Source organism: Salmo trutta, chromosome 14 (assembly GCF_901001165.1).
Source record: "Salmo trutta chromosome 14, fSalTru1.1, whole genome shotgun sequence".
NCBI lineage: Eukaryota > Metazoa > Chordata > Actinopteri > Salmoniformes > Salmonidae > Salmo > Salmo trutta.
In genome coordinates this window covers 20504871-20520221 of record NC_042970.1, presented here as the reverse complement: position 1 = coordinate 20520221, position 15351 = coordinate 20504871, and the positions used below count along the sequence as shown (strand labels likewise).

The 15351-nt window shown below is 43.6% G+C and overlaps 1 protein-coding gene across 1 annotated transcript; it reads right to left on the bottom strand.

The window, feature by feature from the left end:
• Positions 1 to 673: 673 nt before the first annotated feature.
• LOC115207594 (zinc fingers and homeoboxes protein 3) lies at positions 674 to 14435 on the bottom strand. Its single transcript, XM_029774820.1, has 3 exons — positions 14080 to 14435; positions 2710 to 5677; positions 674 to 2082 (listed from the first exon to the last, which is right to left on the bottom strand). The coding sequence occupies exons 2-3, from the start codon at positions 5463 to 5465 to the stop codon at positions 2049 to 2051; spliced, it is 2790 nt and encodes a 929-aa protein (XP_029630680.1). The 5' UTR covers positions 5466 to 5677; positions 14080 to 14435; the 3' UTR covers positions 674 to 2048.
• Positions 14436 to 15351: the final 916 nt, after the last annotated feature.

Sequence of the window (15351 nt, the reverse complement as noted above, 5' to 3'; positions counted from 1 at the left end):
GGGCATGTATCTGAGCTGGGATCCATTCCACATGAGCAATAACTGAGGCTGATTGGACTGATATGCATAATGTTTTCAGCATTGTTCAATAAATATCAGTAAGGCAACCATCTGCAGATTTCGGATATCCTCTATCGTAACAAAGGTATCTAAAATGTCTTATCTTTAAACCCATTATAATGCATTCTTTCATGTCCCTAGACTTAAGTATGGAAAATCATTCAAAGGACAAGTTAAATGCCATATCAAAAGTAGCTAGTGATCAGGCCTTGTTAGATTTGGAGTCCCAAGATCAAGCTGTTCATATTGACATAGGCCTACACAATACGTTTTTGTATGGCTCTGACTACAACTTGCCAAATACAGTACACTGGAAATAATGATTATAGACATCTGCTACCATGGCAGCAAGAGCTCAATTTCCCTAACCAATTGATTTTTCTTGTTGACATGTAGTTCTTAACGGAGAGAACAGTGCATCAACTTGTCCTCTACCAGTAGATGGCACTACCTGTGTTTGTAAAATAACCTGCCAATTCTTCAATGCAATTTATGTAAATTGATACACCCATATATATCCAATGGCATCTTGAATTCATTAGCAAATGTCATGTACTATTATAATTCTACAGGTGTGATAGCTTTTAATGTGGCAATAAAAACAAGTAAACGGTTTTCCTCAGTGAGTATTTATTCAGTAAAGATTCAAAGTGTAGAAAGGATGATACAACAGTGCTTTTTGATCAAACTATTTCATAAAAGTTAAAGTGATCATAACACCGTAAGTCCAGATTTCTTTTCATCTTTATTTTTCTAACCAAAATAAATTGGTAACATTCAACACAAGTGCATACACTGCTGGTAGGAGATCGCCTCCAATTTGGATGGTATAGCACCGTTCTTCGCTATTTAGCAGCTCATCAGAGATGCAGCTTTGTAGGATTCATGTAGTGACTACGTTTATATGAAAATTCAGTAGAGTGAAAAGATCTCTTCATTTGGCTCTCTAGCTAGCACAAGACCTACCCCTGTGTCCTCCAGGGCATTTGATCAAATTTAACTTTATTTTATAACATTTGCCAGTAATGATATTTCATATTATTACAGCTGAATGTTAAGCTTTTCCAAGAATACAGAAGCAGCATATTTTTTTATTCATAGATATAGACCATCACAGGAGTGACTAATGCACTGGCACCTTGTTTTGATCTCAACATCACAGCAGCTGGAAAGCTATAAGTGATGGGCAGACCAGTCATATAAATGCTTGGACAGACTTGAGTAAGGCAACTTTTGCGTGACAGGCTTCTTTTATGTTTGGGTTTGCAGATGAAGCCAGGGCAGTGTATTGATTCTGTCAGCGCTCTGCCAATATCTTTACTCTGGGGCAGTGTGGTTTTAGCATTGCTGTCTGCTAGTGCATTGTATTGTCTGTTGCGGAAAGCTGAACTGTTAAGTGATCACCAACATTTATACAGAGCTAAATAAAACTAAAGGCTCAATTGCTTCTGGACTTACAGTGACTATAGAAGAAGAGTAAGAATTGGAGAAAAAAAAGTTTTACAGAGAAAAGTAAAATTCAAGGCAGTGATGTACTGGTTGCTAAAAAGTAAAAAATATCACAAAGCCAACAATAACATCTCCTAGACACTTGTCATTTTGTCCAGTCAACAAAAACCCTCTATAGTGCAGTTTGAATCATATACTGTACATCTCATTATCCCTTTCCCATCTTCCCTCACTCAAGTCAGTTGTCCAGTCAGTGTGCACCTCCTTTCTGTCTCATCAGTTTACCTCCCTCCACATGCATCATCCTATTCCCCACATGACCACAAAGAAGCATGAAGAAAGGCTTGAACATCACAGGACTCAATGGTGAGAAGTTCTTTCTTTAGAGGATGGCAGGAAGTGATGGGGGTATTCACAGTTACAGTCCAACGGTCCAGCAACAATCACATCTGCTGTCATAATGAACACACCAGACCATGGTCATCTGTAAAGCCGGACAGCAACCCATCCTTTATCCCTAGTAGGTTTGGGCCACTCCATCAGACTTCAAGCAGCTCTATCCTCAGACGATCCCTGAAAACACACGCACACACGCATTAGTACAATATTGTTCTGATTAAATTACATTTCCCCCGAATACATGTCATATTAAGTGTCTTCAGCACCGTTAACAGGTGGTAGGAAATCAGAGACTAAGTTATGTAACAGCCAACTCACAAAAGGCAATTGTCATGATTTATTCACATATATTAGCACTCTCTCTTAATCTATAATTCAATGGCCCAGACTCCAACTCTTCTAAAAATAGCTTCTTAATACACAGACCTTTGATTGTCTGTGAAAGCCACTCTGTATGAGTACCCACACACCCTCCCCGGGTTTCTTTCTTTCTTCAGAAATCCCAGTAACAACTGAAAACACATAACTGACATTTTTTTTCTTTAAAGTCATTTTCAGTTTACAAAGCCCTAAATAAATCATATCCAGTTTCAGAACAATATATAACTACTGTAGAAATCAACAGTATAGTGTTTGATGTTCTGTTATGGCCAAGGAGCAATATTAACCTTTGAAAAATCATCATCAGTCTCAAAGAGTCTGACAAGTCAACAACTGAACTAACATATACATTCCATGAAGGTATGGGGTGATCACAGACTGAGTCATTTTCATTAGACAACGGTAACTGATAGAACTCACCTGGCCTCCGCCTGCTTCTCCCCAAAGGCCTGGCTGCTAACCGGCTGAGGGTGGTCATCCTCCCTCTCTGCCCAGTGACCATGTAGTCCTTCTGTCTCCACAGCTCTCCCTCTCTCCCCAGTCTCCTCTGGCTCTGTTGCACTCAGCAGTGGCCTCTGTGTGTCTGCGCCCCACCAGAATCCCAGCTGCCCTGAGTGGAGCCCCTTAGGTCCTTCATCAAGCTGCACCTCCTGCTCCACTAGTTTCCTATTAACCTCCTGGGGATTGATCAGTGCCCCTGCTTCAGAGTCTCTGTGGGCCTTTCCTTCCTCTCCCTCTACTGGTTGGCACTTGTAGCCCTCCAGCCATTTCAGCTGGCTGTTCTGGTGGATGTAGCGGCTGTCCCTGAACCAGCGGACCACCTCTGGATTTGGCAGGCCCGTCATGATACTCAGCTCCTCATACTGCTGGCTGCTGGGCCACCGTGTGCTGGTGAATGCCTGCCTCAAAAGGTGCACTTGCTGGGGGCTTTTCTTGGATGGGTGTGACAGGTCTGAGACATGTGTCTCAGACATGAGCTCTGGAGGGAAGGCCTCTGAACTAGGTTTGGCAGCTGGATCGCTCACCATGAGCCTCTGCAGGTTGATCTTGATGGGGTCAACTTTTAGTTCAGGGCAGGTTCTATCGTCCCCAAAATGGTCTTCCTCTTTGATTAGCTGCCGCAGGACCGATATAGCTTTCATAGGAACCTCCTTGATACATTTGCCATCCTTAATGATAGATATGCTGTTGCTGCTACTGCTGCTTTTGGTAATGACACTGATGCTGGTGTTTTCGTTTTGGGCTTTGCTGGCAAGGTTCAGGTTGCTGACACTATCATTATTTCTAGTGCTGGAGTAGCCACTGCTAAAACTGCCATTGTTGGACTTGTGGATATTGTTGTTGTTACTGTCATCATCGCTCTTTGTTGATGTGTACTGATCCTGGTTAGCTGTGTTGCCATTGCTATGAATGTTATAGGCGATAATGTTCGATTTGCTGGTGTTACTCATGATCACTTTACCTTTGTTGCTGCTGTTGCTGAAGCCTTCCAAGACAGATGGAATGCTAATATGTCTGCTGCTTTGATTGTTTGGTTTGTCAAGGCTGTCAGTGCTACAGTCATCTTTATTGCCAATGTTGGAGGAGCAACTGACAATGCTGTTGCTGGAACTGATGTTGTTAATTGGTTTCCTAGCGCCATGGTCCCTGCCGTTACTACTGATGGAGGAGTTACTACTGATGCTGCTGCTGCTACTGCAACTACTACTGTTACTGCTGCTGCTACTGCAACTACTACTGTTACTGCTGCTTCTGCCGCTGGTGCTAATGACACAACTGTTGCCCAGCCTCAGAGCAACAGTCTTGTTAGATTCCTGGCTGGCCACAGTAGTGGGGATAGTGTTCCTGGCCACTACCTGTGTTGTTCTGCTGACTACAGTCTGATATTTTGGGGGGATCATGGTTGGGGTAGCATAAGAGACCCTAGTGGTGACCGGATGACCAGCGGCTGACATGCTAGCCGAAGTGGATATGACTCCAGTATGCCTGCTCACTACACTGCCATGGGGCACCCTGGCAGCCTGGTGGCTGGGGCCCACTGGAGCAGGCTGGGCATGGACAGTGTGATGGGTCACAATGTGATTTGTGAGCCGTTGCTTGGGGGGCTGTTTTTGGGGTGCTGCTCCTTGGAAGACCGTGCTGAACATCTTCCTCCTGGCCTCCTCTATCTCCTCGGGGGACCAGCTGATCCCCTGTTTGAGTCTCTGGGCAGTGAACCACAGTTTGATCTGCTCCTCTGGCCAATCAGAGACCACAGTCAGGTAGCAGAGCTCAGCTTTAGTCGGGTAGGGGAACTTACCAAAGGAAGTCTTGAGAAAGCTGCTGGTGTCCATGGCAGCATCATAAGTGGGGATGCTGCTCAGGGGAATCATCACCTTTGGAAGGTTTTTGCTGGAATCAGAGGAGGAGAAGGTGGGAGAGCTGTGCTGGTGATAGGTTTGATTGGGCACTGTTGTTGTTATCACATGAGTGACAGGGTTTCTCAACATAGCAGCACCACCGGTCCCACTGAGAGACCCATTTTGTAGTTCAGGCACATTCGTCAACATGGTGGGGTCTGTCCGCTCCATTTTCTTCCCAGTGTCTGTCCTCCGCACCTCCACCGTGTGGGAGACCACAATCTTCTTGTGCTCTCCCTTGGCCTTCATCACCCTCACTATAGGTGTTTTAGTGAGGAAGATTGCAGTATCGCTCGAGTCCTCCCCATTGGTCGTGAACAGGCTCTGCTCTACGGTGGTCGCACCATCTCTCTTCCTGACATGCAGGGAAGCGGAGACAGAGCCCCCTGACACCCCAGGGTGGGCTTTAGCGTTGTGCAGAGCCAGGGCCTCAAACCTGACCACTGACACGCCACAGTTCAGGCAGGAGAAGCTGGGTTGGGCCCTGAAGTCTATGTGGCAGTTGTGCAGGTGGTCCAAAAAGTAGTTCAGCTCTCTGGACTCAAAGCGGCAGGGTGGGCAGCTGTATGTGCTACCTTTCTGCCATTTGTCGCCCCTTTCAGGTCTGGAGGAATCATAGGAGAAATGGCCTCTGTCTTCTCCAGATATACTGAGGATGCTGTCCTCTGGGATTGTGGGTAGGAGCTCAGGAAGGCAGCCAAGTATGATCTCCTCACGCATGTGTTTGCTTTTGGATGTGATCATACAGGGCACTGTTGACTTCCTCTTGCTGGCCATTGTAATGTAGCTGTGTGCAGATGATGGGTGACTGACTGGTTGTCCTGTATGGTAACGGAGGGCGAGTGGTTTGTGGATAGGGCTGAGATTTAAGTGTCATGGGCCAGCCGCAATGACATCACAGTGTTGCTTCATGTTTGTCCTCAGCTTCTGGGACTCCTCTCACACAATGAGTTAGGGTTAGACAGCTGTTTTAGCAGTTCACTGGGAACCTATAGGAGAGAAAACAGAACAAATATGTGATAAGGTAAATCATTCCTTATAAGAATAACACCACACACAATTGGTTAATAGCTATTTAGTTATTTTTACACTGTCAGTAAAAAAATGATGGTTGCATCCTATCCTTCTATATGGGTCCTTAACCCCCCCATCCATACCATCAGCGAGTGTCTAATGAACATCCTGATCATGTGTCTCATATTAATGTCAAACTCTTCTGCCAACCTTGGATGAGAGCCACTGTTCACATTTGAGCCACTGTTCACATATTTATGACATATGGTATGAGTGTTGGCACACACACACATCCATGCAGAGGCTTCATACCCATAGGGGACACAGGGGCATGTGCACCCCCAGATCTGTCCGGTGTAAGAAATGATTTATTTAATAAAAACAATGTCTCTCTCTGTAATACCTAGTGCCATGGTCCCTACAGTCTGATATTTCAGGGGGATCATGGTTGGGCTAGCCACCTAGCAATTTTATGAAGTTGGCTTTAGCTAGCCCAGATAGTTATGAGGTTGGCAACCTATCTGCCAAGAAGCCATTTCAAGCTATCAATCAAGTTAGAGTAGCTAGCTTGTCCAACTACATTAGCTGGCATGCCTGCTGCAAGGTTGGTAGACTTTAGAAAAGCAAGCAATAACTAAATGTAATGAATAAGTTTATCAATCTTTTACCCAGATTTTTGCAGAGATATATATATATATAGTACGAACCACCAGTCGGTAGGATACAGACAGCTCAATAAGTATGCATTGAATTAAGCATAATGATTATGGCTCTAGATTGCAGGAAAAAAGCTATTTCAGGTGTTTGAAAAATGCTAAATTCTCCAACTTCCGGACTGGGGGCCTATCCCCCTTCCAGACCAACCCCGAGCCATCCTCACGTACTTTGTGCCCCCTCAGATTTTTGGGGTGCATGATGCCTCTCCATCGATGAATACCCCCTTTGTACTGTAAAACACTCACGCATGACGTTCCTCACAATTGCGTTCCTCACAAATGCACCCACACCCCTTAATGCAGTTTGAAACCTTTTCAGGACACAGGTCAGTGATTTCCGCTTATTCTGTTTTTACAGTTATGTAGCTAAATATCTCATAATGATTGTTTCTCTGGGCACTCTATCATATGTAACAACATTCTGAGCACAAAAACAGAATCGGAAAGTGAGAACACGGAATCGGCTTCTCTTACTCACTGCACTCTTGGTGAACCCTACCCTCCCCACACATATTTTCTCTCTCTCTATCTTTCTGTCTCTCCCTCTCTCTGCCTCTCTTGCTGTGAATTTGTTGATGTGTGATGTGGTGTTGAAAACTGCTCTTGATCCATCTAGTTCTCACAGAGATATCATGATGCTTTGGTAGATAGACATGTGTAAGCTCTCTTTAGCGAATGTTCATCATCATCCTCATCAGTGCCGCTCTCAGTACTTAAAAGTATTTATTACAAGGAGTGTTATTACTTTATATATTACAATAGAGCCCATTGCTCAGTATGCAGAATGAGCCCACTATTACGTTATCAAAATCTTAAGTCAAATGATTTACAGTCATCCACATTCTCTTGAACATGGCTACACTCCTAAAACAAAACGATGTCTTCAGCCAGTGAAACTGAATGGAGTCACATGTCTGCATTCACCATGGCCTGCTGGTCGGTAAAGAAAAAATGAACCTGTTCCAGAATTGAAAATCCCAAATGACTGCCCACAATACATGCTGATCCCAGATGGGCCGTGACGTCCTTTTTGTAACTGCCTCTTTTTATTTCTAATGACGGCTCCCTTTCAACAACAACAAAAAAAACACCCCAAAAAACTAGGTCACCAGCCTCTTATGCAGTAATCCTGGTTTGCTGCATCCAGACGTGGGCATTTGCTGTATGTTTAGCCAGCGGAGAGGTCATGATACAGCACACAATTAACCCCTGACAGCAGGTTTAGTGAGTGCATTCCATTGAGACGAAGGCTACAGCTCTCATGCAAGAGTCTGGTCTTCTCATGCTCATCTAATAAAATGTGATGCTATGATTTTAGTATAGTGTGGACAGTGGACGGGCAGCCGATGAAGTTAAATTACTGGTTATGATACCGTAGTTAAAGGAAAAATCCACTAAAAACAATGTTTTGGCCCAAAATGGCAGCCAAGCACGAGTGCTCAGTGTAGTATCATTTAATCATCTAGACTTTTAGGACACGTGTGAGTTCGCTAATTCCATTCAAAAAGTTTCCTAAAGTAGCCTGTCTAGACTCCATCTCTTACTGACAAATAATATAACTGAAATTAGTATAACAAAATTGTAAAAATATAAGAAAATTATGATGATCAGCATATGTGCGAGGAATGACAACATGTGCCAGTTTTTGAGTTTCTTTCCTCTCGTTATCATTAATGGGGATGCAACTGAAGCAAACATAGCTTGATTGAATCTTGTTGGCTAATATTTTCAGTGTCATTAATTCTCTCTCATTACGGAGTCTTCTCTAGCCACTATGAACAACATGATCTTGCATTGACTGCAGCAGGTCGTAACGGTATTGTTTATTGTTGTTCTTAAAATTCAAACTATATATTGCACCAAATTTGCAAGTATCACATGTTCCATAACGTTGTCATGGAAAATATTAATGTTGTTTCCAACTACCAATCAGCAACTGCGCCATAAATCCGGCTCTATATTGAACGTTGAGATTGCCGAAAACAAATGACAAGAGTGGCAAGGAGTGGAATGTTAGCTAAAAAGACCGGTAAACAGATTAAAAGAGACTGGTACTGATGCTGCATTCAAAACAACTGGGAACCCGGAAATCTCTGGCTTGGAACTCAGAATTCCAAGTCGGAAACTCAGGCATCTTTCTAGAGCTCTTGCTTTCCGACTTGAAGATCACTGAGGTCATGATTTGACCATGTTCTGTTCCAAGTTCCCAGTTGTCTTGAAAGCACCATCAGACTAGCCACATCATCATGATGATGCAATCATGATGATGTGGCAAGTGACGAATGGTGCTTTCAAGACAACTGGAAACTCTGAAAAAAACAAGGTTGAATCATGACCTCAGTGATCTTCAGGTCAGAAAATCAGAGCTCTAGTTAGATGCCAGATTTTCCGACTTGAGGGGCTTCCCAGAATCTATAGTGGCACAGCCTTAGACCACTGCGCCACTAAAGATTCTGGGTTCGAGTCCAGGCTCTGTCGCAGCCGGCTGCGACCGGAAGATCCATGGGACGGCGCACAATTGTCCTTGTCCCATCGCGCACTAGCGACTCCTGTGGCGGGCCGGGCGCAGTGCACGCTGACATGGTCGCCAGGTGTACGGTGTTTCCTCCGACACATTGGTGTGGCTAGCTTCCGGGTTAAGTGGGCATTGTGTCAAGAAGCAGTGAGGCTTGGTTGGGTTGGGTTTCGGAGGACACACGGCTCTCGACTTTCGCCTCTCCCAAGTCCCTACGGGAGTTGCAGCAATGAGACAAGACTGTAACTACCAATTGGATTCCACGAAATTGGGGAGAAAAAGGGGTAAAAAAATACAAAGGTCATGCCATTTAAAAAAGACAATGTGATGGAAAATAATGTTATCTGAGCACTAATAGGTTATTTGATGTAGCCTGTGTGGATGTGGTCCAGGACAGGAGTACTGTGCTGAGCAATATCCTAGTGGCAAGACAGCCGTTGCCCTAGTATCTCTCCTCCTAAAACATCACATTTCCTGCATGACAAACCAAAGACAGGCCAAAGGTTGAGCAAGGGTACAGAAAGAACCAGGTCACCTATCAAAAGAATGGGGTGCATTATCTAGCGAGCAAGACGTGCGATCAGACAAGACAAGGGCTTCCCAGACAGGGACTGGAGCCAATGAATGGTGCACTCTGAAAAGAGGGGCCTCGTGTTTCAGCGCTGAAGGAGACGACTCAGACGAGCACCGTCTCCTGGTGTGTCATATGTCCCGATACTGGCACAGGCTCTATGGCTGAGATTAAAAGAGTTTCATCTCCGTAGACCTGGGGAGTACTGATCTGAACTGAGGCAAAGTGACAGAGCTCTCACACAAGCTTTTAGAACACCTCCGCTCACTCTTCACAAGCAAAGTCCTTGTGTTACCTTGTGTGCTCAACTCAGCCAGCATGATTTCATTTAATGTTTGGCTTTTTAGAATAAAATGTTAAGAAAAAATGTGGCTTCATATCTGAAGGGGTGTAAAGTGGTACACATTCAATAAAATACCCCATAGGCACTCGCACTGTTGACATTTGCAAACAGATTGGTATTTGCAATGCCATGTCGCTGGTCACATGACTGAGGAGTGAGAGGACAGAGAAGAAGGACATAGGGAAAGCAGACCCAGACAGACAGCTGGGTGATTATGACAGAGAAAGTGTTTTAGTATTCCACTTCCTCCAATACACACACACACACACAACACACACCCTTCTTGCCTGTTCTCTTCAACATCGTTTTACACCAAAGCTTTCAGAAATATTTCTCTTTAAACTCAACTGCCAGTAAACAGTCTGTGGTGCTGCAGTCAAACAAGAGCTGATGAGAAATCTTGGCTGTTTCATGACAACATTTGTTTTCCATATATTAGCATTTCAGTGATCCACGGCTGTCTTGAAAGTCTGACAGCCTCAGCCTGCTTCCCTGGTTTTGAGTTGAAAATCAACAGAAACAGTGCCTGGCATAAGTGTGTGTGGGACAGACAAAACAGTTCCTGATAGACACACCTAAACAATAGGAAAAATCTGTTTAGGAGTACATCTTCTGCCAAATGTTCATTAAATAGATTAAAGTCATGTGAGTGGATCAACTGGACATCCAAATATAAGTCAGAAACAGATCGCAATTACTGCCCTGAACAAGGAAGATGTTGGGAACAATGGCGCCTCATTTATAAGAGAAACGTGATCCAGCACTGGGAACATTATTCAGACAACTGTCCGTCAACTTGCCATTGTTCAATTTCCTGCATGTCTGGATGTCTGCTGTGTCTATTATGATTTCTGTGTCTAGTAATGTGTGTTTGACTGAATGGCTGCGACTTAGTTTGCACATCATAATTCAAGTGTATTCTAATGGGTTAGTGTTTGTATGTCCACAATATCCACATTAATTACAGAGTTGTAAGCTCCACTGTCACACCTTCAGCCAAGGATGTAAGTGGTTAACCCAGTGTATCTGTCTTCAGCATCTGGTCGTTTGTATGCCCCTTAATTCTGTGTTTGACTGTGTCTTCAGGGCGTGTGTGTGTGTTCTATGTATTTATGTGTGTACCAGTATATGAGTACGGGTGTGTGAACGTGTGAATGCCTGCTGAGAGACGCAGGTGTTGTCAGCCGTCTCCTCCTCACCCCCCTTACCTCCATGACTGCAGCCCGGTCCACCGGGAGACCAGTCAGCGGTGCCACTCATGTGTTAACATTGCCATAGCAACCCCTCTCTTCTCCTTGCCCACCACACCACACACAGAGGAGTCTCTCGACTACACCCACCACACATCCAGACGCATTTACGCACACACGCACACACACATAAATGACCACCTTTTATGCCAGGCAAAGGACAAAGTTAATCCTCCTGCTGTGCCATCTTTGAAAATGCCAGTCTTGGCTTAGCTGTTCCGGACCATTGGGGTTGGGTGGGTCAGTGGTAAAGACACCTTCTCACAATGACAATACAAAAATACCTGCTCAACTGCACAGTCCACTCTGCTGATTAAGTGTTTGTGACAGTCCTTTCATAAAAGACAAATGAGGGATATATACATTTCCTTGCAAAGGACATCCTGTCAATGTTGTCTTGTAAAATTGGCACAGAGGTCTGAGGACTGAGGTATTGTAATACAGTATAATGTACACTGCCAAAGCATCTCTTGTTCTGTTCAAATGCATTTTCATGTCATCCATCACAATCTTATATTGTTCACCAAAGCCTTCCTCTATGGCCTAGGTAAATGGCAGACCAAACATGTGTGAAAAAATCCTGAGTAATGAGAGCCTATTTCTGTGTTTTTTTAATGAATAAATCTCCTTTAGTTCTGTATCTTGGACTCCGGGCCATTGATATGGCAACTTAAAAAGAAAAATGAAGAAAAATGGCGGCGTATCGCGCATTGTACTGTCCAACCTAAAATGGCTGACATCACAGCCTCTTGTAAGTGCCAGAGCTTGGCAAATGCCAGCTCCTGCTGACCAAACCTTTCTTGCACAGGACAGAGAAAGTGGCAGGGGCTCTCTCCTCTCTAGCCCCCAGTTTTTTTCTTCCACGAGTGCAGAGAAGTTTCTTTTGGTTGGAACTGAGCAAACATGCTGTCTCAGGGAGGCTTTCGATCGCTTTGTGCCTCGATACTCCTAAGACATAAGCAATACCATACGATGAATAGGAGAGAATAAGAGCAAACCCATACAGAGTGGTATAGACTTTCAGACTAACAAAACAAAGATCTCTAAGTAGTATGCTTATGGAACTGTTTTTGTGAGGAGGGGGAAGTATGCTGTTATCACAAATATGGTTGTTTGTACAGAACTGCTGGGAAATAGATCTGGTTGGCATTAGATAGCTGATTTTCCTCTCTGAACTCAAAGAATGTTATACACTCGATGTCAGCTAAAACTGCAAATCACGACCATATGACCTCCTTGAGGGTGCTCTGGCAATGACTATACGGCACAGTGAAACCTAAGCCACAGACATGAAAATATTATCTGACTGGTGTCGATAGACATCAGGACATTTAATCCTCAAAGCGGTATATTCGTACAGTAACTAAGGAGTGGCATACAAGGATGTTTTTTGTAGAGTGGGGTGGGCACTCTCTGCCCATTACACAGTGTCTGTGTATACAAACACTCTCTGTTATGGCCATAACCAAAACTGTGAGCCGTTCCTAATTGCAGGGAGTCAGGATAAAAGGTAATATGCCTGGCCTCATTAGCACAGTTCCGAGAAGGGAGATGGAAGAACGTTCCCAGGGATCCACAAGGGAATTGACATTCCCCCAGTGTAACTGCCTAGAAGAGTGCAAACCTCTACACAGACACACTCACTGGACCAGGCTGAACCTAGCTAGCCTGGATGAGCCAAGCTATGAGAGCTAGCTTGTCTAGCTTTGTATTAGTCAGTAAGGAGAGACGTCTGCCAAGCATAGGAGCAGAATAAGGCTCTTTTACGAACTTCATGCAACTATGTATTTTGAGGGGGCATTAATGGTCAAATTAGGTGTCTGCATATTCATTCTAGTTTAATAACCTTAAATGATACTTCATATACCACTGGTAGCATGACATGCTCCTTCAGTTCCAATGGGCATGATGCCCCTGGCTCATTGCATGTGCATGAATCACTCACACATTTCCTGATTAGAGGGTTGAATATTTAAACCAATAGTTTCCGGATGAATATTTTGTGCTGCTCATTCAAGAGGTAGAATACCATCTTATGGTCCAATATAAAGTGTAGGCATGAAGGCCAGCTAAGAGACAACTAAAAAAATGTGATTTTACAGGGTCAATGAATTGGCTACACATGAATAATGTGCGTGTCTGTTTTTGTGAGATTGGAATCGTGAGGAAAAGTTTACAGTGTGCAATATTCTGACAGTTTGACACACGTTAAAAAAGACAGATGAAAACAAGAGGACAGCTCCCAAAATGCAGTTGATTGTCGAGCTCTAAGCATCAACGCAAGGCGGTAACAGGTGGGAAAACAAAACAATTGTTCAATACATAGGCTAAAACAACAATGTCTGCAATGAAACATCATACATTAGCCTACTGAACTGATTAATTGAAAGGAAGGATTAACGTCGCTTTAAAATTGATAGATTAAAAAGGAAGACATTTTGGGTAGTAAATCCAGCCGGACGTCTGGGTCGTCTAAATTACACTACCAGACATCACATCCAATAAGATTATGTATTCGTTATATACAAAGTCCTTAGAACTTGGATACTGAAATATAGTCAACACTGACTCGCTCAAAAAGCAGGGGAAATATTCAGCGTTGTGCAATAAATTAATCAGAAACGTCACATTGTAGCGTGCGAGAGGGCAAGTACAACGTTGAGTAGACTACGTTCTTGAAACTGTAACAAAAAGTCAAGTTAACCCTTTCACTCCAGTAGCCTGTTGGCAAACATTGGCTCGGTGTTTGGGCTATTTGTGACTATCTTCAACTCATACTGTAGAATGAAACATATTCCCAAAAATCCTAACTCGGCACCCCCCACCTACTGTCGCCATTTTATATATTGGCGACTTCATATATACTGCCTAGACTACAGCACCAGATACATTTCAATAGCCAGAATTGGAGTAAACTATCTGTGATTATACAAAAATAATTCGAGCTATTATATTGTAGGCTACAAGGAAAAGTGGCCTTACCTTGATAGTTGGACCGGGGTATAATGGAATACGACATTAATATAGAAATGATGAATATTAGATTAGCTCCGTTCGTTGCGCTTTGAGAAGAGGGGGGTGGGTCCTCTCCTCAGTTGAACCCGATAACCTGGCGTGAACCCGTCCGACAGTGACCACAGCAAGGTACATTACCTCTCCTCGCACACTGTATGGACAGAAAACAACTATGGTCGGCGGCAGGACGAGGTAGCCAAAAATTATACGGAGTGTATTTCCTATGAACACGTGATTCAGAGCGTCACCCAACATCCTAAACCCTTTCATCTAAATTTTGGAGAAGGGCGGGGGTTGGACGGTGAATGTATGGAGAGATACGCTCTAACGAGCGAAAGTGTTGGACACGAACCACGGTCGGTCATAGTTTTGATGTCTTAATTACCCTATGCCTATTGAAAACTGAAGAGTGTATTTGAGAATTAGCCAAAGATGTGGCTTAATAATTTTGACGTCCTTTCCTATCAGAAAAGGTCTTACCTGCCACATGATGAAAACAGTCTAGCCTAATGAATACCTATAGGCTACATAATAATTAGGTAACTCTGTTTTGCCAATTTAACGTGTGTTAAGGCGTCTCGTCTGTCTAACCACAGGAACGTTGAGAGTGAGATTGTACCTGAATATCAAAAAGGCCTGCTCAGCGTGATGAATAGTGCGCGTAAAGGGGTGGATAGCTCATGCCACAAATATGTCTCGCCGACGCGCCATATCCTATTTCTATTTACATTTTCCAGCTTTACTGACTCCAGATTCATCGAGGGACAATCCATCTGAGGTCATAGCTAGCTAGCTTCACTGGTCCATTAAACAAATAAGGTATACCAAAGACTAGGCTCTTACTCCTTGGTTGGTTATACAGTACGTGTGCGTAAAAAGAAGGCACCATATGTAGCAATATGGGGACATTGACTCCATCATTTGCATTGCCAGATGATAATTATTATTTTCATTGCCAACAACAATATGTTTAATATTTTGAATTCAATTCAGGAATACATAGACCTTATCAATCACTTTAAAACATGCTGGGCTGGTGTTATTTTTAAATATTTGGAATCAATGTCATGAAAAATCAGCCAATTAGACGTTACATTTACATTTTAGTCATTTAGCAGACGCTCTTATCCAGAGCGACTTAAAGTAGTTAATGCATACATTTCATACAATTTCATACATTTTTTTCCTGTGCTGGCCCCCCGTGGGAATCGAACCCACAACCCTGGTGTTGCAAACACC

Coding starts and splice junctions, on each gene's coding strand:
- LOC115207594 (XM_029774820.1), bottom strand. CDS start 5,465: ATGGCCAGCAAGAGGAAGTCAACAGTGCCCTGTATGATCACATCCAAA. Junction 2,083..2,709: donor GAGAAGCAGGCGGAGGCCAG/GTGAGTTCTATC, acceptor GTGTGTTTTCAG/GGATCGTCTGAGGATAGAGC.